At 44.9% G+C, this 19456-nt stretch overlaps 6 protein-coding genes across 9 annotated transcripts in view; 3 read left to right on the forward strand and 3 right to left on the reverse strand.

The window, feature by feature from the left end:
• The window catches only part of LOC6737578 (zinc finger MIZ domain-containing protein 2), a 38821-nt gene extending 31811 nt beyond the window's left edge, over positions 1–7010 (forward strand). For all 3 annotated transcript variants that reach the window (XM_044923018.1, XM_016171286.3, XM_016171287.3), the window contains exons 2-11: positions 2438–2984; positions 3080–3241; positions 3683–4452; positions 4512–4630; positions 4696–4828; positions 4896–5109; positions 5186–5922; positions 5991–6120; positions 6221–6610; positions 6682–7010. In XM_044923018.1, coding sequence (XP_044778953.1) covers positions 2438–2984; positions 3080–3241; positions 3683–4452; positions 4512–4630; positions 4696–4828; positions 4896–5109; positions 5186–5922; positions 5991–6120; positions 6221–6610; positions 6682–6813 — 3334 coding nt within the window. In that variant the 3' untranslated portion in view covers positions 6814–7010. The remainder of the gene's footprint in view (positions 1–2437; positions 2985–3079; positions 3242–3682; positions 4453–4511; positions 4631–4695; positions 4829–4895; positions 5110–5185; positions 5923–5990; positions 6121–6220; positions 6611–6681) is intronic.
• A 1619-nt stretch (positions 7011–8629) lies between these two features.
• On the reverse strand, positions 8630–11344 carry LOC6739631 (ATP-dependent RNA helicase DDX42). The gene has a single exon (XM_002076489.4). It carries the CDS (start codon positions 11245–11247, stop codon positions 8887–8889), a length of 2361 nt encoding a protein of 786 aa, XP_002076525.1. The 5' UTR covers positions 11248–11344; the 3' UTR covers positions 8630–8886.
• Positions 11345–11355: 11 nt separating this feature from the next.
• On the forward strand, positions 11356–12143 carry LOC6739630 (biogenesis of lysosome-related organelles complex 1 subunit 4). The gene is made up of 2 exons (XM_016174359.3): positions 11356–11611; positions 11666–12143. The coding sequence occupies exons 1-2, from the start codon at positions 11468–11470 to the stop codon at positions 12029–12031; spliced, it is 510 nt and encodes a 169-aa protein (XP_016031371.1). The 5' UTR covers positions 11356–11467; the 3' UTR covers positions 12032–12143.
• A 771-nt stretch (positions 12144–12914) lies between these two features.
• LOC27208214 (nucleolar protein 58) lies at positions 12915–14285 on the reverse strand. The gene is made up of 2 exons (XM_016183825.3): positions 14147–14285; positions 12915–13984 (listed from the first exon to the last, which is right to left on the reverse strand). Exons 1-2 carry the CDS (start codon positions 14156–14158, stop codon positions 13013–13015), a joined length of 984 nt encoding a protein of 327 aa, XP_016031372.1. The 5' UTR covers positions 14159–14285; the 3' UTR covers positions 12915–13012.
• A 702-nt stretch (positions 14286–14987) lies between these two features.
• LOC6737579 (MIP18 family protein galla-2) lies at positions 14988–15737 on the forward strand. Its single transcript, XM_002084376.3, has 2 exons — positions 14988–15225; positions 15279–15737. Exons 1-2 carry the CDS (start codon positions 15105–15107, stop codon positions 15626–15628), a joined length of 471 nt encoding a protein of 156 aa, XP_002084412.1. The 5' UTR covers positions 14988–15104; the 3' UTR covers positions 15629–15737.
• Positions 15738–16417: 680 nt separating this feature from the next.
• Positions 16418–18654, reverse strand: LOC6737580 (mitochondrial inner membrane protein OXA1L). 2 transcript variants are annotated; one of them, XM_016169794.3, is made up of 4 exons: positions 18505–18654; positions 18091–18363; positions 16923–17979; positions 16418–16857 (listed from the first exon to the last, which is right to left on the reverse strand). In XM_016169794.3, exons 2-4 carry the CDS (start codon positions 18172–18174, stop codon positions 16673–16675), a joined length of 1326 nt encoding a protein of 441 aa, XP_016031373.1. In that variant the 5' UTR covers positions 18175–18363; positions 18505–18654; the 3' UTR covers positions 16418–16672. The 2 variants fall into 2 exon arrangements, with proteins under 2 accessions (XP_016031373.1, XP_044778954.1); XM_044923019.1 differs by having other exon boundaries at positions 18510–18618.
• Positions 18655–19456: the final 802 nt, after the last annotated feature.

The raw sequence follows: 19456 nt of genomic DNA on the forward strand, positions 1-19456 counted from the left end.
TTCGAATTCGACGCTCTACAATATCTTTTCCATTTGAATACAACTTCGAAAGCTATCTTTGGTTTATTTATCTCGTATCTGAGCTTTTTCAGTACTCTCAATGAAGGTCACTTGGTTTCTAAGTGCAGCATGCTGATAAGAGTAAAATGAGTAATATGCTTTCTTCTGATTTTTATTGTGGTTTACTACTTGTTATCTGCCAGATCTTGCTTACAATATCATATGAGCAGCATACTTTTCGGGAGCTGGCAGAGTAGTTAATAACACTAAAGTCTTTAAAAAGTATTTCCTATTCAAAAACTCTATTTATAATTAAGCATTTAGAAACAAAACTAGTCAAATGTAGCCCTGTTTTACCACTTCTCTTCACTCGAGTGAGCACTGTAATGCGAGTTATTGCCCCGCGCTTTCCCTCTCCCACACTGCAGACTGTACTTGCGATCTCTTTCCCACTCTGTATGCCCTTCCCTCTCGCACACTCGACCCAATGACCCGCTTTGCTCTGTTTACCTCTCCGCTCTGTTTTTGCACTTGGAAATTGCTAGGTGCTCGATGCTAATTTATCGTCACAGTCTCGCGGCAATCACAGGTTCAGTTCCACCAACCATTCTTCCCCGCCCGACTCTCCCGCACGGGTAATTCTTCCTCTCTCTCTCTCCCCCGCCTTTCCCCTGCCCAGTCGGGCGATTCTCCAGCGATCTTTGTAGACTTTGCCGGCTCGGGCTTTTCGTCATGCGATTATCAGCCAATCGCTTAGTGTGCCATTTATTTGCATTTCGTTCGCCGCTGCAATTGTTGTTGCCTTTTGTGTTACGTTTTGTTACGTCTTTTGTTGTTGTTGCTTTTGTTTATTTATTTTTATTTTTTTCCAACTTTATTTGCTTTTGTGTTGTTGTGTGTGTAGTGTGTGTGTTTGCGCTGAGCTGCTTTTGTAGATGCGCAATTATTGTGAGCGTGTTACTTTATATTTTTAATGTGCGACTTTTTTGTTGTTGCGTTTAGGATTTTACCCTTTGACAAAAAAAAAGTTTTTTCCATAAAGAACAAATTAGAACTTGAAGCTAAACTAGATCACAACATTTTTCAAGATTGTCAATGTCTGAGAAAAGCTGCAAATTATTAGAAATATAATATTGCGCATACGACCTGTTTAACATAATTAATTTGATAAACAAATATTATACCTATTGAGTCCAAAAAAGTTGTGTAAAGAGTAAATTATACTTACTTAATTTATTAGGTCATTGCTGCATTTGTACATAGCACCATATATTTTATATTTATCCCCTCCGCTGTCAAATTTTTTCAATGCTAGGGTATTCCCATCTTCGGCTATCGTGCTGGTTTTCATTTTATGTGCTTTCTGCTTCGCATTCGCACTGCGTTCATATGCTTCATATTGTTATTGTCCGCCTGGCAAATATGCTTAATTATTTTTACCTTAAAAGTCGCGCCATCAAAGCGAATGCGAAAACAATTTCAATGGACGGGTGGAACAATTGCAGGGAGCGATGTCGAGGGCAAAGCAAACCGATACTTTATACCCAAACCCAAACCTAAACCTAAACCCTGAGCCCATTTGACATTTTCGGGCTTAAATGTCATAGCAAATCGAGGGGAAACAAGTGCAATGGGAATTATAAGCAGTGGAGAGAAGATGGAAAATGCAATTGCAATCGCAATGGCAATTGCCACACAGCAACACACAGTACAAATGAATGACGTTGACAATGACGATGATGGAGATATGGCTAGGTGGTTGGAAAAGGGGGCTTTTGGATAGATGGATGGGTGCTGCGGATACTGGGGTAAAATCACGAACATAAGCTGCCTCAGGCTGACATCATCCGTGGAGGTCGAATAATGATTCGAGCAGCAGGGCATCGGAGAATCAGTGGCGATACTTAGTTCTTCAGATGTGACTAACCGAATCGCGAGATAAGAGAATCGCTGGTTGGTAAAAACCGAAAAACAGATCTAAAGAACTGTACGTATTGAAAAACCCAAGAGACTCCATAAAAAAATGCTAATAACAATAACGATAAGAAAAGTACTTAAACATTAGAATATGTACTGCAGGCTAGGAACTTTAAGAATACGAAATATATAAATAGGCCATGCGAACACACAAAGCAATGCGCAGTAATATCACAATTTCTTAGAACCCGTGAAGTATTTACAAAATAAGATTTCCGAGTAAGAGCAGGCATGGGATTTAGTTTCCCGAGCTAATTTGTCTCCTAGGACGACCACTCACATACAGCCAAAATTATCTCGTGCATGATTGATCTTGAACTTTTCTGCTCAATTCGGAAATTCCAGTGGAAATAATGCCTCAATGCGTGATTCCCGTTTATTATACGCAGTGGCCATACTACATTATCACGCTGTGGATTCCAACTAACTCATGGCTTTATCTCGTCTACGAACTTTGCAGGAAAAATGATGAAATGAACCAGCAGGCGGGCTCCTCAAGGGCGCCAGCCACCGGGGGCCAAATCTCACCGCCAGGTGCCACAACAGTCGGCGTGGAGCAGCAGCAACACTTGCAACAGCAGCAACAGTACTACAACCAGCAGCAGCAGCAACAGTACCAGCAGCAGCATCAGCGCGACAACTTCCTAGCCTACCAGCAACAGCAGCAGCAGCAGCAGCAACAGCAACAGCAACAGCAGCAGCTCCAGCGATCGGGAGGCGGCGGAGTGGGCGGCGGTGGTAACTTTATGCTGGGCAATGACCTTGTCGGCGGCGACAGCCTGCGCAGCCTGAACAACACCTTCGGTCCCAACTCGGAGTTCACGTCGCTCGGAGGCGCCAACAGCTCGGCATCCTCCTCGCTGAGCGGACTGAGCGGCTCGAGCAGTCAAGGATACACGGGCATGGTTGCTGCCAGCCAGCAACACCAGCAGCAACAGCCACATCACCACCAACAGCAGCAGCAGCAGCACATGGGCAGCATGGATGCCATGGGCGGTTACAGTCAGGTGAGGATTACGATTTGAGAAGTGCAGCAATTGTGTTATTTATACCCTACCCATTTCAAGTGTCTAACCTAACCCATTTATCTCTTATCCTCCAGATGGGTGGCGGCATGCACCCTGGACCCAACAGCGGCATGATGGGCAACATGAATGGCCAGTACATGAATGGCGGCTCCGGCCAGGGTGGCTACAATGGAGCCCAGGGCATGGGCATGGGCTACGGCGGAGGTGGCAGCATGGGACCCCAGAGGCATCATCAAGTGAGTACCAGTTGGAATGCATTTAAAGGGGTTTTTTGGGCATGGACGGATGACTTCACTGCCGCAACTTTTATATGACCAGCTGTTGACAATTCATTTGCGGCAGTAAACTGATTTAGCTTTGAAAGCGTTTACCCATTAACGAATCATTCGGATCGCACCCAAAACAGAAGTCCGCGACTTAGCAAATGACAAATTTCTGACTGCCAGAGCGACAGTAATCCGCTCAAGCTCTCTGGCTTTATTTGCCCCAGTCCCCCAGTTTTGGTTGCTTTTAATGGCAAAAAGTTTGACGCCTAATTTAAGATGGAAACCCCACTTATTTGTACTGTATATTGTTTATAAAGATAAGGGTGGAGTAGCAATTCTATTTTCCGAGAAATTTCATATAAGAAGTCAAGAATGTCCTCTTATCAATGGCCTCCCCATCTTATTTTTTAGATGACGCCCATGAACCAGATGCAGAATATGTCGATGGGCCCGGGAGTCGGAGGAAGTGGCGGCATGGGCGGCGGCATGAATCCCCTCCAGCAACAGGCGGCGCAGCAGCAAATGGGCGGCATGAATCCGATGGCCAAGATGCAGGGCATGGCCAATGGTGGATATCCGCAACAGGCGCCACCCAGTCTCACCCAGCAGCAGCAGCAACAGCAGCAGCGACGAATGGCCCCGTATCCCCACCCCCAGATGCACATGGCCCAGAAGCGGGCGGCGGCCGGAGTGGGAGGAGCGGGCGGAATGTACCCGGGTAATCCCATGCAGCAGCAGCAGGCGCAGATGTACGGAAATCAGCAGATGCATCCGGGATCCGGCGGAGGAGTTCCACTGCCCATGCAGGCGGGTGGAGCAGGAAACGGTTACGGACGCAGTGGACCCATGGGCGCCGGCAATGGCGGCTACGGCCGTATGTCGGCGGGCAATGGCATGGGCCCGACCGGAGGACCAGTGATGGGACCCATGGGCCCCGGTGGCATGACCGCTGGAGGTATGGGTCCCGGACCAGGCTGCATGAGCCAGCAGCGCTTCATGCCCCAAGGATCCGGCGGCGGCATGCCCGGAGTGGGCTATGGTGGAGTCGGAGGAGCCGCTTCCCATCAGGGTCAGTTCTATCCGGGCAGTGGCCAAAGTGCTGGAATGCAGCAGGCAGGTGGCATGTGCCCGGCGGGTCCGGGCGCCGTCGCCACCACCGGCAATCCCTACCAGAATCAAGGGTGAGTTTTGAAACTCCATACGAATGAATCAGTTAATAATGTTTTTTTCTTGTGCTCAGTTTCCAGCAAAACTATCAGCACAGTCCAGTTCCTGGCAATCCCACGCCACCGCTGACGCCCGCCTGCAGTGTGCCCTATGTCAGCCCCAATCCGGATATCAAGCCACCCATGGACAACAGTGAGTTCCGCTTAAGTGCATCCATCTTCGAATGTCGCTTAACATACCTTTCACTTATTCCTTAGGCGAAGAAATGAGACTGACATTCCCGGTGCGCGACGGCATCATCCTGGCTCCTTTCCGCCTGCTGCACAACCTGTCGGTCAGCAACCACGTGTTCCATCTGAAGCAGAATGTCTACAACACCCTGATGTGCAGGTAGGACCCTCTGACCAATTCACATTGAACTTTCGGTTTATTAATATATATTCTTCTTCATTTGCAGAAACGACTTGGAGCTGCAGCTGAAGTGCTTCCACCAGGACGACCGGCAGATGAACACCAACTGGCCGCACACCGTCACCGTCTCCGCGAATGCCACGCCCCTGAACATCGAGCGGTCCGAGAAGAACAGCACCGCCCTGCGACCGCTCTACTTGAAGGCAGTGTGCCAGCCGGGAAGGAATACGCTCCAGCTGACCGCCAGTTCCTGCTGTTGTGTAAGTACTTCAAGATCAAGATCGAACCAAATGGCATGTGGTATTAATAAATCCTTTTTCTCTTTTCCGCCTGCAGTCGCACCTGTTCGTGCTGCAGCTAGTCCATCGACCATCGGTGCGCCAGGTGCTGCAGACGCTGCACAAGCGCAATCTGCTGCCGCTGGAGCACAGTGTGCAGAAGATCAAGCGCAATCTGAGCCAGCCGGAGGCGAATGCCGGACCAGATGCCACGCCCCAGCAGCAGCAGGGCGGCGGGCAGCAGTGCGCCAAGATCTCATTGAAGTGCCCCATCACCAAGTCCCGGATACGGCTTCCGGCGCGGGGACACGAGTGCAAGCACGTGCAGTGCTTCGATTTGGAGGCGTATCTGATGATCAACAGCGAGCGGGGATCGTGGCGATGCCCGGAGTGCAGCAAGTCGGCGATCACTGATACCCTGGAGATCGATCAGTACATCTGGGCCATACTCAACACGCTGGGCAACTCGGATGTGGACGAGGTGATCATCGATTCGTCGGCCAATTGGCGGGCGCTGCAGCACAATGGCGGCATGCCCAATGCACCGCCCCCCTCGAATGTTCCTAGCAATCCCAGTGGCGGCAGCGGCTCCAATTCCGGCAACGGAAGTGTCAACCCCACCCTGCCGGTCATCAAACAGGAACTGTGCGACGACATCGCCAAGGTCATGTCGCCGGGATCCACCCAACTGCCCACCTGGGACAGTGCGCAGGCCATGAGTCCCTACAACATGCACGACATGAACTCCATTGCCAGCGGCAACATGATGGGCAATGGCGGCAACACCAACCAGCAGTGAGTACTAAATATAAAATATATTACTTTGTATCAAGTGAATTAATGTATTTTTTACCCATTTTTAGTGGCAATCGCAGCAGCTACGACGGCTTCAGCGGCAACCACAGCGATGGAAGCGGCGGATTGCCTGGCGGCGATGGTGGTGTCAACTCCCTCGACCAGCTGAACGCCATGGAAAAGTCACTCAGCGATCAGGTAGGAGTCTACAAATTATTGATTATAAATAATTAACAAATATAATTCGTTTTAAAAAAAATCCGTACTAATTTTAATATTTTTGCCATCTCTACTTCAGATGCCCCACACCCCGCACACTCCTGGAGCGGCCAGTCATCCGATGACACCTGGCGGACCGCCCAGCGTCAGCAGCTCCCACAACGAACCGATCAGCGGCGGTACGCCCAACGCCAACGGAAGCGGAAGTGCCACCAACGGAAGCGGCAACAACAACAGCAGCACGGGCCACAACTCGCCCCAGACGCCGGGCACGCCCAGTCGGATGGGCGGCGGCGGCATGGGAGGAGCAGGCTCAGCGGATAGCCAGCAGCAGCAGCAGGAGCAGCTCCTCAACTCCCTGATGAGCAGTCAGACCCAGCTGAAGTTCAGCGAAAGCGATCTGAGTGCCGAGCTGCAGAGCTTCGATGCGGCGGCAGCGGCCATAAACGATACAGCCCACGATCTGAATGTGAGTATAAAGCTAACGACTCTGAACAATAGGAAAAATATTAATTTATGTATTTTCGAAATCATTTATAGCTGCTGCAAGACGTGGATCCCATGGAGATCCTGTCCTATCTGGATCCTCAGCCCGATCTTAACACGCCGCCCTCGAGTGGCAGCAGCAACAACAACGCCAGCGACGACTTGCTGGCCACGTTATTCGACTAGGCCCAAAAGGGCAGGGGAGAAGCTGGGAGAGAGTTGGAGAATTGAAGTGGCAGAATACCATAAATTGTATATAGTATTATTAATTTTAATGAAATGTGCACTAGACGCCAGTCGCGTACTTCAACCAACATTTTCGTTTCCTCACACAAACCAACAGCAGCAACAAGTAAAAATACACAAAAAAACAAAAAACAAAATGGATAAACTATTACAAACAACACACTGGATGAGAAATCGAAGCGGAAATTTGAATTTGCCCGTGTTGAAAAACAATGAAATGTGATTTAAAAATTAATTAATTAAATTAATTGGCATTTAATTTAAAGCTAACTGAGAAAAACCCATGAAAACTACAAAAAAAAATGCACACTAAAGCGTAAAAATTAACAAACAGTCATTATACCATATAAAAAATTAAAAAAAAAAATGAAATCAATCACTTCAGTTGAGAGCATGAAAATTCCTTCAATGAAATTTACGAATTTAAAATGCAGCAGAAAGTCCTTTGTTCATTTATTTGAAAATTACATTTTTTGTTTGCCTTATCCCAGACTTTTGTTGCAAAATGTTTCTTGTTCATTTACAAAGTATTACAAAAATCTATTAAATCAGCGCAACAACAAAACATGAGCAAAGAAAAACAAAACAAAAACGAAAATCGAGAAACACAAAATACATACAAGTGAAATCCCAACAATTTTATTACATTTATAAAATGAAAACATTTACATTTTAATTGTTGCATAATTTTAATTATTTTTTAAAGCCTATCTACATATTAAAAGTAAATGATTTAGCTTGGTAAACGATAAACGAAATTTAACAGACCAGCGGAGGAAATATTAAGGAAATATTAACTTTAACGAATGTGTACAATTAAGTGACAAAGCGAAACTGCATAATTAGTGGAAGAGAGAAACAAACTATTAAAAGTGTAAATCAAATTTAATGCTAGATCTAAAATATATTGTATATATTGGATATGTATGTTATATATGCGGCAACAACAAAAAAAAACACAACCCCTCCCCCAAAAAACACACAAAAGCTAATTAATACATTTAAATAATGATAATAATAAATGAAGAAAACAAAAAGTATTTCAAAACTAAAATTACAGTGTTATAATTTTGTTTGCGTCTTATTTTCCCACACAATTTCCCCTCGTTTTCTTTTTGGATTTTCTCCTGATTTTCCGATTTGAGTTCGTCTATATGTTTCGTACGATGTGGTTAACATGGACCAATTTTTATATACAAATATATAAATATATATGTATAACACCCACACACCGACGAGTCTTTGAATAGAGTATATACGCGAACTATATATAACGGAATATATATATATTCATGTACGTATCTGATATGATATTCAAATATAGCGAAATTTTTAAGCTTTGCCCCGGCTAATTCCCCGTTCAGCGCTTAACAAAACGAAACAAATCGAAAAAAATCGAATAAATCGAAAAAGTCGAAAATTTACGCGAAATCGCCTCGATGTGGTAGTTAAATGAATCTCAAATCTCTTCTCAATGTTATCAAGAACACACGTAATTAAATTATTATATAAACACGTATATCCAAAAGCGAAAAAGAAACAAAATTCGTAGTGGTTTCATTGTAAAACAATATTTCATAATGATTAAACGAACAATTTAGCTTCAAGATTTCGATATTCCAGTTCGATTTCTTCTCTCGCTTAATGAAATGAAAAAATTAAAATGAAAAGGACACGATTAACGATTAACAATATCGATTGGCAGTTGGGATGCGCAAATGTGATTTTATTCAAAATAAAATACACATAACCATGATTACAATTAATGAAGATTTTTATTTGGATCTGTGGGATCGTTCGCTGGAACTTGCTGCGAAGGAAGAGAATTGTACATACGAGTATTTAACTAACGTAATCTTTATGAATGAACATGGTATATATCTGATTATATATAATATGTTTAAATTTAGTTCATAAGTTGTAATTTTAAACGATGGAACAAAAGCAAATACACATTAAATAATATGAAGAGAAATAAACCAAATAGCAGCATCAGTTTATTGGGCTCCTCGTTCAATTCCAGCGACTCTTCTTGGCTCTTTTGGCATCCTGGTTGCTGCTGTTGGCCGATGAGGCGGAAGCACCCTGGGTTGTTGATGGGGGCGGTGCCATTGGCGCAGCGAAAACTCCCGAGTCCGGCAGAGTTTTTTCCCAAGTGCGATCGCTGGACGCACGGAACTGGTTGTTATACTGGGATCGGAATGCCTCCCTCATCGCTGTATAGCGATCTGTGGCTGGTCCTGAGCTTGAAAAGGATTTGCTAGAGGGTCCGTCGGAAGGATTTTGGGCAGACACACTGGCAGTGGATTCCGAGCCACCAGCCGAACCATAGCCACCTCCATTTCCTCTCTCCCGATAGCCCAATCCTGTGTGTGTATTTGTCGGTCTCTTGCCTTTGCCCTGCTTGAAGCGTGAGCTGCGGAACCAGGAGCTCTTCATGGCCAGCTCCATCAGATCGTCGGGCACCAGCTGATCGGCGCCCTCCAAGTTACGTACCAGATGACCAGCGAACTCCTTGTCCTTATCGGTGACTAGAGTGAATGCATTACCCTTTTCACCGGCTCTGCCCGTTCTTCCAATTCTGTGCGTGTGGGTTTCAATGTCCCTGGCTGTGTCGTAGTTTACCACATTCCTGATATGGGGTATATCCAATCCTCTGGCTGCCACGTCGGTGGCCACTAGAATATCGCACTCTTTCCTCTTAAACTGAGTGATGACCTTGTTCCTGTCCGCTTGATCCATATCGCCGTGGAGTAAAAGACAATTGTACTCCTTAATTAAAAGATTGTTAGACACCGTTTCGGCATCTACTTTCTTAGTCACGAAGATCAGGACGCTTCCTTCGGAAAGGAACTTCACCAGGTGGCACAGCAGCCAATTCCATTTCTGCAGCGGATTGGGGAAGACGTACACAGACTGAGTGATGTCCTGATTTGCCTCGTTTAGATCTCCCTGCACTATTCTCACGGGATCGGAAAGCACATCCCTGGCCAGACGTTCAATTCGCTTCTTAAAGGTGGCCGAAAACATCAGGCATTGGCGATCTGGACGCACGTGGTTGCAGATGGAGCGAACCTGGGGCTCAAAGCCCATGTGGAACATACGGTCGGCCTCGTCAAGCACTAGGAAAGTGACCCTCCTCAGATTGGTGGCCTTCATCTTGACCATATCTATCATACGTCCTGGCGTGGCCACAATAATTTCCGCTCCCTGTTCCAGAGCTTTACTTTGCTCCCATTTGGAGCCTCCGCCGTAGCAGCAGACGACGTTCAGGTTGTAGACCTTGCCAAACTTCTTGGCCTCGTTGTAGATCTGCAGGGAAAGCTCGCGTGTGGGTGCTAGGATAAGACCTATGGGTCCGTCGCCTGGCTTCAGCTGTTTCTGATCCATCACATGCATTAGCATGGGCCAGATGAAAGCTGCTGTCTTGCCGGAACCAGTTTTGGCTATGCCAATGATGTCTCTGCCTGACAGGGCTGTGGGCACTGCTTGTGCCTGGATGGGTGTGGGCTGTGTGTACTCCGCTTTCCTTACGGCCTTGATGAGCTGCTCATCGAAACCGAAATGGCCGAAGGACGTGACTGGTTTGGGTGGGGAGGGACCAGTGACCTTTACGCCCAGTGTGCGCCTTAATTCCCGGACTTGCTCCTCATCCAGGGCTGCTATGTCGTCATGCTGCGTGTAGAAGTTCTTCTCGAAGGGTTCGTACTCGATTTCGGAATGGTAGATGGGCGGCAGAGGATCAATGTCCTTTTTCTTCGGTGGGGCTATGGGATTGCCATCCTCATCGTACTCGATTTCCTGGTCGGATCCCTCGTCGCGAAGTCCAGCGTTGGGATTCTCCTTCATGTAGCGATAGTAGCTCTCCTCGTCGTCCTCGTCATCGATGTCACCTCTCACCGCCTGAGTTGGCGGCTTAGGTGCTTGTTGACGCTTCTCCTTCTCCACCTGCTGGTTGATGCCCGCCATAAACTGCTCGAGCGGATCCTCATCCGAATCGGAATCCTCTTGCTTTTTGGCCGACGTTGGCGGGGCTCCCGGGGATCCTGGTGCCGGTATATAGGCTTGTTCTATCTCCTTTTCCCTGGGCTCATCGTCATCATCGAAATAGTCATCGTCCGTGTGGTGCTTCCTTTTGCCAACCAGATTGGTGGCATTGGTGTACTGGCTGATGGAGTCCAGGGTGGAGTAGCCGTGCTTGGACGTCGATGAAGTGCTCCCGGTGACACCGCCACGGTTTGCTCCTCCGCGGGAACCAGTATAGCCACGGGCATTCAGAATCGGGGGCGGCGGTACGGCGTTCATGTTGGTGCCGGAACTTGCTGGCCTGCGGTAGGGGAATCCCCCACCGCCAATGCCTCGATATCCACTCATCGTGCTACAAATCCAAGCAAATGCTGCAAGCTACCAATTTCCAAAATCAATAGAAAACAGTATGACCGCAGCAGCAGCGGGACCGCGGGAAAATACTTTGGGGTCACACTTTAACTGATTGGGGTTTTACCCTCCTCAAATATGGTAACACTGGTCGAAAGAGAAAACAATTGTTGCTTATATTTACAAATATTCAGCTAATTAAAAGAACGCCTGAAATATGCAATCGAATATTGAGAATGTATCACGGGACTATGCCAAGATACTGCAGAGCGCCGATCTGGAGAAGGAGATAAATCCACTGTGCACGAATATCGAGGATATGCTGGCCAGATTGGATGAATTTGAGACTTTGCTGGCTTCGGTTAGTTGTTGTCTTTAAAGTTAGTGTTTTTACTAACAGTTTATTGACTTTTAGGTGCGTGCGGAATCCAATGGCATGATGGCCAACAATGTGTGCGCCATCCTGGGTTTCGCAGACAGTTTCGAGCAACTAAAGACTAGAATCGATGGACTGGAGCAATTTGTGGGTGTAGTTAGTGCCAATTTGTCCGAAGTGGAAAGATCTGTGGATATAGCAGAGGAGGAGCTGCATGTCACAGACTACAGCCTCAAGGGACTTCTCCTGAAGCCCCTGAAGGCTAAGTTAGGTGCCAGCGATTCCAGCACATTCAGCTCATTGCCGCGATCCAATCTCGTCGAGGAGGAATATCAGCCTGTGGAGATCTACAAATCCGACGATTACTTCGGGAAGTCGGAGGAGGATAACAACGTAGCCAAATGACTAAACACATAGGGAATAATTAGAAGAAACCTAGTTAGAACAACCTAGTTGAGGATATTTGCAGATGTACAAACATAAAGTTAATTTTATAAACTTTGTAAATGCAACTTAATTTGTATTTTGTTTTTAAATGAGGCATTTTTAATGCTTTTTGAATATGCAATAACTATCAAATTAAGAGAAAGACATATAAATTCAGCTTCGTAATTACACTTAAGCACCTACTTGTTATAATTGTGATTATAATTATAGCGAAAAATTACAGATGGAATGGAAAAAACCGAGGCAAACAATAAGTTGTTTATTGTTACATTAAGTCTGGCTGTTTATATTTATATTACTGATTACTTACATTAGAGTAGTGAATAAAATAGCAGTTAGCTACGTGGATGCCATAAATATTGAGTGAATAATTAGCGAATAGGTGCTTACGCAAATATTCAATGTTTTTTTTTACGAGAAGCGCGTAGTTAAGTTGCTCGAATTTATACGGGGAAGTCCGTGGAGTCTCGCATTTGAATTGTTAAATATAACGTGGAAAAATTGTAAAAATACTGCATTACAGCTTTACTATAATAACAATTTGTCTAGAACATAAATTAATTTTGTTACCAGGAAGCTACTTTAACGCATAAAAATTTAGTGCGCTTGAAGGCGCTTAAAATCGGTACAATGTTCTTAAATTTATTATAACCAAAGTGTGCAAAACATGTAGTGTGAAGTATTATTAACAAATATACAAGTACAATTTAAAGCTTCATATATTTTTGGAAATTTTATCAAATGAAATGCTATAGATACCACTTTTTAGTTTGCCTATTGTATTTAGTGCTTTTTTTATAGACATTCACCTAAATATTTATTAAATAATTAACACCCAGTCTTTTTATATAAGCATGTAAATATTTGTGTTTATTTTAGTTCGTTTCGCTGACTACAAATCTCGTGATGGTCGCATTAGCGCCTTTTGACATGGGAAGCCTAGGCCTTAGCTTTCTCCTTGCTTTCCTCGGAACTGGAAGTGGACTTATCCGCGTGCTTGTTCTTCTCGAAGAGCTCGGCCACGGGAATGGGATGGGGGATGTGGAGATTGTGGATGGACGGAGTGGTGCTTCCCAGCTCCGACTTGGTGGTGGATGGGAGATCGGTGGTGGTGGCTTTGGTTTGCGTGGGCACAGGAATATCGCGCTGGTGACGCTGTTCCGGCGCCTTTCCGCCGGCCAGAGATTCGATGGCCTTGTGGAGCTCCTCGGATCGCTGGGGATTGTGCTGGAGCGACTCATGGGCCTTCACGCTGTCGGGTTTCTCCACAGTCTCGCGCTTTTCCTGCTTCTTGGGCAGCTCGGCGGTGTGAGCCACAGCGGGCAGGGCATGGGGCAGCGAAAGATCCTCCACCTGAGGACGATCACCCGCCTCAGCCTTGTGGCCCTCCTCGTGGTGAACTTCCCTCTTTTCCTTCTTGTCTTCATGTGCTTCGGGAGCCTGCTTCACTTCCTCCTTATGGGGAGCTGCATCGTCACCATGGTGGCCCTCCTCGTGGTGAGCCTCTCGCTTTTCCTTTTTGGCTTCATGTGCTTCGGGGGCCTGCTTCACTTCCTCCTTCTGGGGCACCGCATCGTCACCATGGTGACCCTCCTCGTGGTGAGCTTCCCTCTTGTGCTTGTGGTCATGTGGCCCAACCGGTGATGGCTTTTGCTCATGATGTTCAGGAACGTCCGGCTGTGAGTGATGCAGCTGTTCGTGGGCCTTCACGCTGTCGGGTTTCTTGGGTTCATTACGCCTCTGGCGATTCAGGACGGGAGCATCCTTCAGCAAGACTACCTTTTCGGTGGGCTTGGGATCAACGAGCACATCGGGACTGATGGGACTGGGCCTGGAGAGCTCCCCAGAGGTAGACTCCTTAACATCCAAAGGTGCTGCGTGGCAGAAAGCCACCAGAGCTAAGAGAATAATCTAAGAAAATGTGAAAAACATATACATTAAAACGTATTTTAGATTGTTGAATATCATCATTCAAAAGTTTAAATTTATGGCACACAATTAGCCAATTACAATAGTTTGTATGGAAAACTTCGATAGCATTTTCACTTTTCCTGGGTGATCTTAAAGACTTACAACCGACTTCATGCTGAACGCTTGGAGATGTGAACCAAACTGCTGATCTGAGCCAAGTGGCGACCCATTTTATAAACCCAACTGGGCGATCGGAAGCTTCTCCACTCCGTTGGCAGCGGCTGTTAACCAGTTTGTAATTCGGTGCTAATTGCGAATAGATGCACGCCAAGTGCGCGGAAACCCGTTCACAATGTAAATCTGCTTTTCTACGTTGATATTGATAAGTCTGGCTAATTATAACCCGAGGAAATCGGCGTCAAGTGCGCCGGCTTCTCGGCATCGCTGCTTCTCGTAAAAGCGGCAAAATGGAATAAAAATATGGAAAATAAAAGCGGGTTTGGCCGGCGAAATGGGCTCAAGGCTTAGTCAGCAGCGCCAAGTACGGACTCATCCTCATCCACATCTGCTGGCCATTTAGCACTGGCTCGCAAAAAAGTTAAGCTTGGCTAACTAAAGTTAAGTATTCCCGCAGCTAATTTGAAGAGCACATAAATATGGATCGCGAGGCGTCTGTAATTACGCCCTTTACGTAAGATGACAGGTAAACATATCAATTGTACGATGTTTTCCTGGAAATGTACGTTGTGATTTGATTGATCTAGTAATTGCTCTGAATTTCCTGAATTTGTATTCAAATAATTCCAACCTAAAAAAAGCTACTGCCATTAATTAAAAAAGATTGCATTAAACATCACTAACTAGCTTTAATAGTGTGAGGTGCGCATAAATGTATACTAATTAAATGTTCTGGTTAATAAAATTAACAAAATGAGATCAATTTCAAATTCAAATAAATTTGGCGCCCAAAAAGTGTGTGCACACCATAAACTGAATGTGGTGTTATTTTGCATCTAATAGTTTGAAAAGTGCGGACACACTGAAAGATAAAACTTATTGTTTCAGTTTGTTCACCAAAAAAACGTGTAAATAAAGGGTTTTCAAGAAAGAACAATACAAAATGCCCACGGAAATCGAGAACATCAATCCCAATGTCTACGACAGGATCAAGGAAAGGGTATTAACCGCCAACGAAGAAGACGAAAACGTGCCCGATCCATTTGACAAACGAGAGATTTTTGGTGAGATCAAAGAAGATAGCTGAGGAATATATATTATAAATCGTATTTCCCAGATCTCATCAGAAATATAAATGACCCGGAACATCCCTTGACCCTGGAGGAGCTGCATGTGGTGCAGGAGGACCTCATCCGGATAAACGATGGCCAGAATTCCGTGCACATCAGCTTCACCCCGACGATTCCCCATTGCTCGATGGCCACTTTGATTGGCCTCTCCATCCGGGTGAAGTTGCTCCGCTCGCTGCCACCCCGCTTCAAGGTCACCGTGGAAATAACGCCCGGCACGCACGCCTCCGAGCTGGCGGTGAACAAGCAGCTGGCGGACAAGGAACGAGTGGCCGCCGCTCTGGAGAACAAACACCTCGCCGAGGTGATCAACCAGTGCATCGCCGCCAAGGGTTAACTACATGATTTTATCCTCGTTTTGGATATATGTATAAATACAATTATGTTGGTTTAGTAATAATATTATTGGTTTAAAAGAAGTTTGTGCCTGCTTCACCTTTCCGAAATTTGGAGCGACTTTAATTTTTGAGATATGGTAATGTTTATTTATTTTAATTGATTGTTATTAATAGGTAGCAATAACATGGACATTGGCCATATATCGTAAATTTATTAGGTTCTCCTCTTGCTCAGCTAGTTAAGTTGTAGTAATAACCTTTTGCTCAAATCTAATTGTCTGTCAGAGAAACTAAATTATTTTCTATTTCAAGATTGCTTTCCACGTATGGTTAGGAAATATCATTGTTTTTATGTCTATGACTAGATTTGTTTGGATAGATAAATAATCCAAAATGGTTTTTAAACTATCCAACCTTTATTGTTTATGGTTTGCTATTAAAAACATGTAAATGCTTTGCGAATCCATTTAAGAGGTAAATACCACTTCTACTTCTCTGGTTATTACAATTGCTATTAAATCTTTTATTTATTATCTGAGCCTATGCTAACTAATAGCTAGTAATCGAGGTCAGCAACTTGAAAATCCACCCCGGCATCGATTGATTGATGGTTTTTGATTTTTTAGTCTAACTCAATGATTGTACAGCATTTAAACTGAGGCTAATAGTATTTGAAGAGCATTTCCATATTTGTTATAGTAATAACAATGTGTTAGCTATTCGCAATTAATTGTATATTTGATTGTCATTCAAGACCGTATCTTATCTGAACTGAAAACACTCACCGATTTAATTTATGACTGGTCATGTATTCATATATACATTCGTATCTTCCATGACGAGTTTATTTTACAGCGATTACATCTACCAAAACTTTGTCTCCAACTTCTCAAATCAGGTTTCATCAGCAAAAAGTTTGCCTCTGTACATTTACAAATTATATTTTAGCAGCAAAACGATCGGATGATGAAGGACTATAGACTAAGTGGTTAAATTAACGTAACAAGACACAGCGCTCAGCGGCGATTACAGGATGCGAGGAACTATCCCTGCTTGTTCGGCGGCTCCTTTAGCCGCATGTGCGGCTCCGCGGAGATGGGTTTTGCCACCTTCGTGGGATCGAACTTGTACGTCTTGACCAGCGGACCCTTGCCGGCCTTGGCGAATCGGATCTCGTCCAGGCGCTGTCGCTCCTCGATTTCTTTCGAGATCTTCATGTTGTCCCAGGCTGGAAAAGAAAGGTTGAAAATCGAACGAGCTATAAGATGAAGTGAGAAAATCGCTGTTACTTACACTCCTTCATTCCGCCGACGAATCCCTTCTTGGGTGGCAGTGCACTAGGCGCATGGGTCAACATCTTTTCGATCTTAAAGTACTCCCTCACAGAGGGAATCCTCAGCACCGCAACCTGTCCCAACGATATAAAGTTACTGCAGGCCCAGTAGGTCAAAATGGCAGCGGGGAAGTTCATCGTGAACGGGAAGATCACAATGGGCAGTGCTCTGAGCACATATTTCATGGTGTTCATGTTGGCAGCCGATAAGCGTGCCGAATCCGTTCCGATCTCAATGGTCAGGTACAACGTGGCACTGGTGATCAAGGGCAGCAGGTAGTATGGATCCGCCATTGTGAGATCCGTGAACCAGAAGAGTCCTCCATCCCGCATCGATTCCACTGGGGCGTTGGCCATCTGTCGCAGTCCCATGAAGAAGCTAATGAAGAGCGGTGCCTGGGCCAAGGGAACTACCATGTTCTTGAGCGGATTGACGCCCTTCTCCCGCATGAAGAGCATCATTTCCTGGGCATAACGAGCGGATTCAATGGCATTTCCCGACTGCCTGGCCTCGGTCATTTTCAGCTGCAGCATCTGCATCTGCGGCATATTGTTGTTCATCTTGGCAGAGTTCCTCTGGGCCAAGATGACCAATGGAAAGATTATGGTTCGCACTGCGAGCGTTCCAATGGCGATGGTGCCCCACCAGGGAATTTCCCACGTGCAGTGCAAGAATTCCATGCAGTTCTGTACCATGCCCACCGGCGACCAGCCGCCCAAGCCAATGGAGGCGAAGGAGGGTTCGCCAGCGGCATTCATCACATCCATTACATTCAGACCATCGGTGGGTGGGGGCACTGGAGCGGCGGGTATGTCCGGCAAATCCACTAGTTCCGTCTTCGGCACAGCCTGCATGAACTCCTCGCCTTTGGTGGCTGAAACTCCCGCCGCAGTTGCTCCACCGCTGGCGAAACGAAGCTGGCCGAGATTAGACCAGTTTCCGGGGGCCGCTAAGGGCAGACTGCTGCCCCTGGTAATCCTTTGGAGATGGAGATCTCTCCTGCCGCCCGGAGTTGCCTGGAAAACAGAGTTTTCATTGAAATTTGGGTACATTTTCGAACACAAACATTGGCCAACTTGCAGGTTATGTCACAGGTCGCCGGCTCTTTTTCAATGATCTTCACTCACCTGTGGGGTGAAACGGCCGGCTGCGGAACTCATGGCCATTGCCGCGTTCGTTGTCCTCCAAAGCTGCATCCTGTGGGCCAGCATTTTCTGCGCAGCTCTCGTAATTTGGTCAAAATAAAATTAAATGATAAAATTCGCCTCGTTTCGAGCTAGGCGAGTGCGAGCGAGATGGATACAAACACGCGTGCGGGTGAACGACAAGAAAGAAGCAGAGTCACAGCTGTTCGCGAAGAGCGCCCTCTGGCGCTACTTAGCAAGACTATCTGATTACCGCTAAAATTTAAAAGGAAAAAAAAAATAAATTCCCAAAACTTATTCCATAAATAAAGTAAATCATTATATATAAAATGACAAGCTTCATTAGGAAAATTTTTGAATTTTTAAATACTTATATTTATTAAACATTTCGCTTACATTACTTTTTACGTTTCTGGGTGTGTTCATCAACCTCTTGAGAAATTAAGCTTGGTCAAAATTTCGTGTTGACTTAAAATTTTATTTGAAATAAAATCACTACTGACAAAAATCCAGGAGCCTGCCTCTTAACTTCCTCAAATTCTTTAGGAAGTTCGGTTTTATTTCGATACGAACCTATAATCATTACTATTCTTATTATTATTATTATTCAAATAAGAAATAATATTGGTTCTCAAGCAAACAACATTGTGCAAGGTGCTAAAAGTCATCTTCAAATTAGGAGTCCTATAAATTAAGAGCCAGTTAATTTTTGGAAAACTACATTAATAATCTCGCAACTCGCTGCTAAAAGCCATTTAAATATTACCCGCTCTATGACATCCCGGAAGGCCAACAGGTTATGGGAAAATGCTAAAAGTCAATATGACATATTTGGCAATATATGTATCAGTTTCAGTTTCAGTTTCAGTTTTAGTCCAATTAATATGCACACGAGTTCAGCCCAATTAATTTGCATTCAATTTAATACACTAATAATGAAGTCTTAATGTTTGGACACATGACAACCTTTCAAAGCAGCTTGAATAAAATTATTTGCCTCGAAATAAGCGGGTTGTGTTTGCTTTGACCTAGGCATTAAATGTATTATTTATAACATAAATGTATTATTTATAAACGTATGTATTATAAAGTAAGTTCCTTAAATGTGAGTAAGTGAAATAAATCAAAATGAAAATTAATCTTATAAGTTTTGCTCATTTACATTTATTCGAACGATTGGTAATATATAATATTTTGTAATATTTCAATTTAATTTAAAATAGTGTATATTTCGCCTGTGCTTAAAAATGAAAAACATTCAGTTGTCATTAGAAATACGATTCTCTTTATGTTCAGATTGGCATGGGAAAAATAAATTATAAATTCTTTTCGGCATGGTTGACAAAAC

The sequence above is a fragment of the Drosophila simulans genome, chromosome 3L (genome assembly GCF_016746395.2).
Source record: "Drosophila simulans strain w501 chromosome 3L, Prin_Dsim_3.1, whole genome shotgun sequence".
Lineage (NCBI taxonomy): Eukaryota > Metazoa > Arthropoda > Insecta > Diptera > Drosophilidae > Drosophila > Drosophila simulans.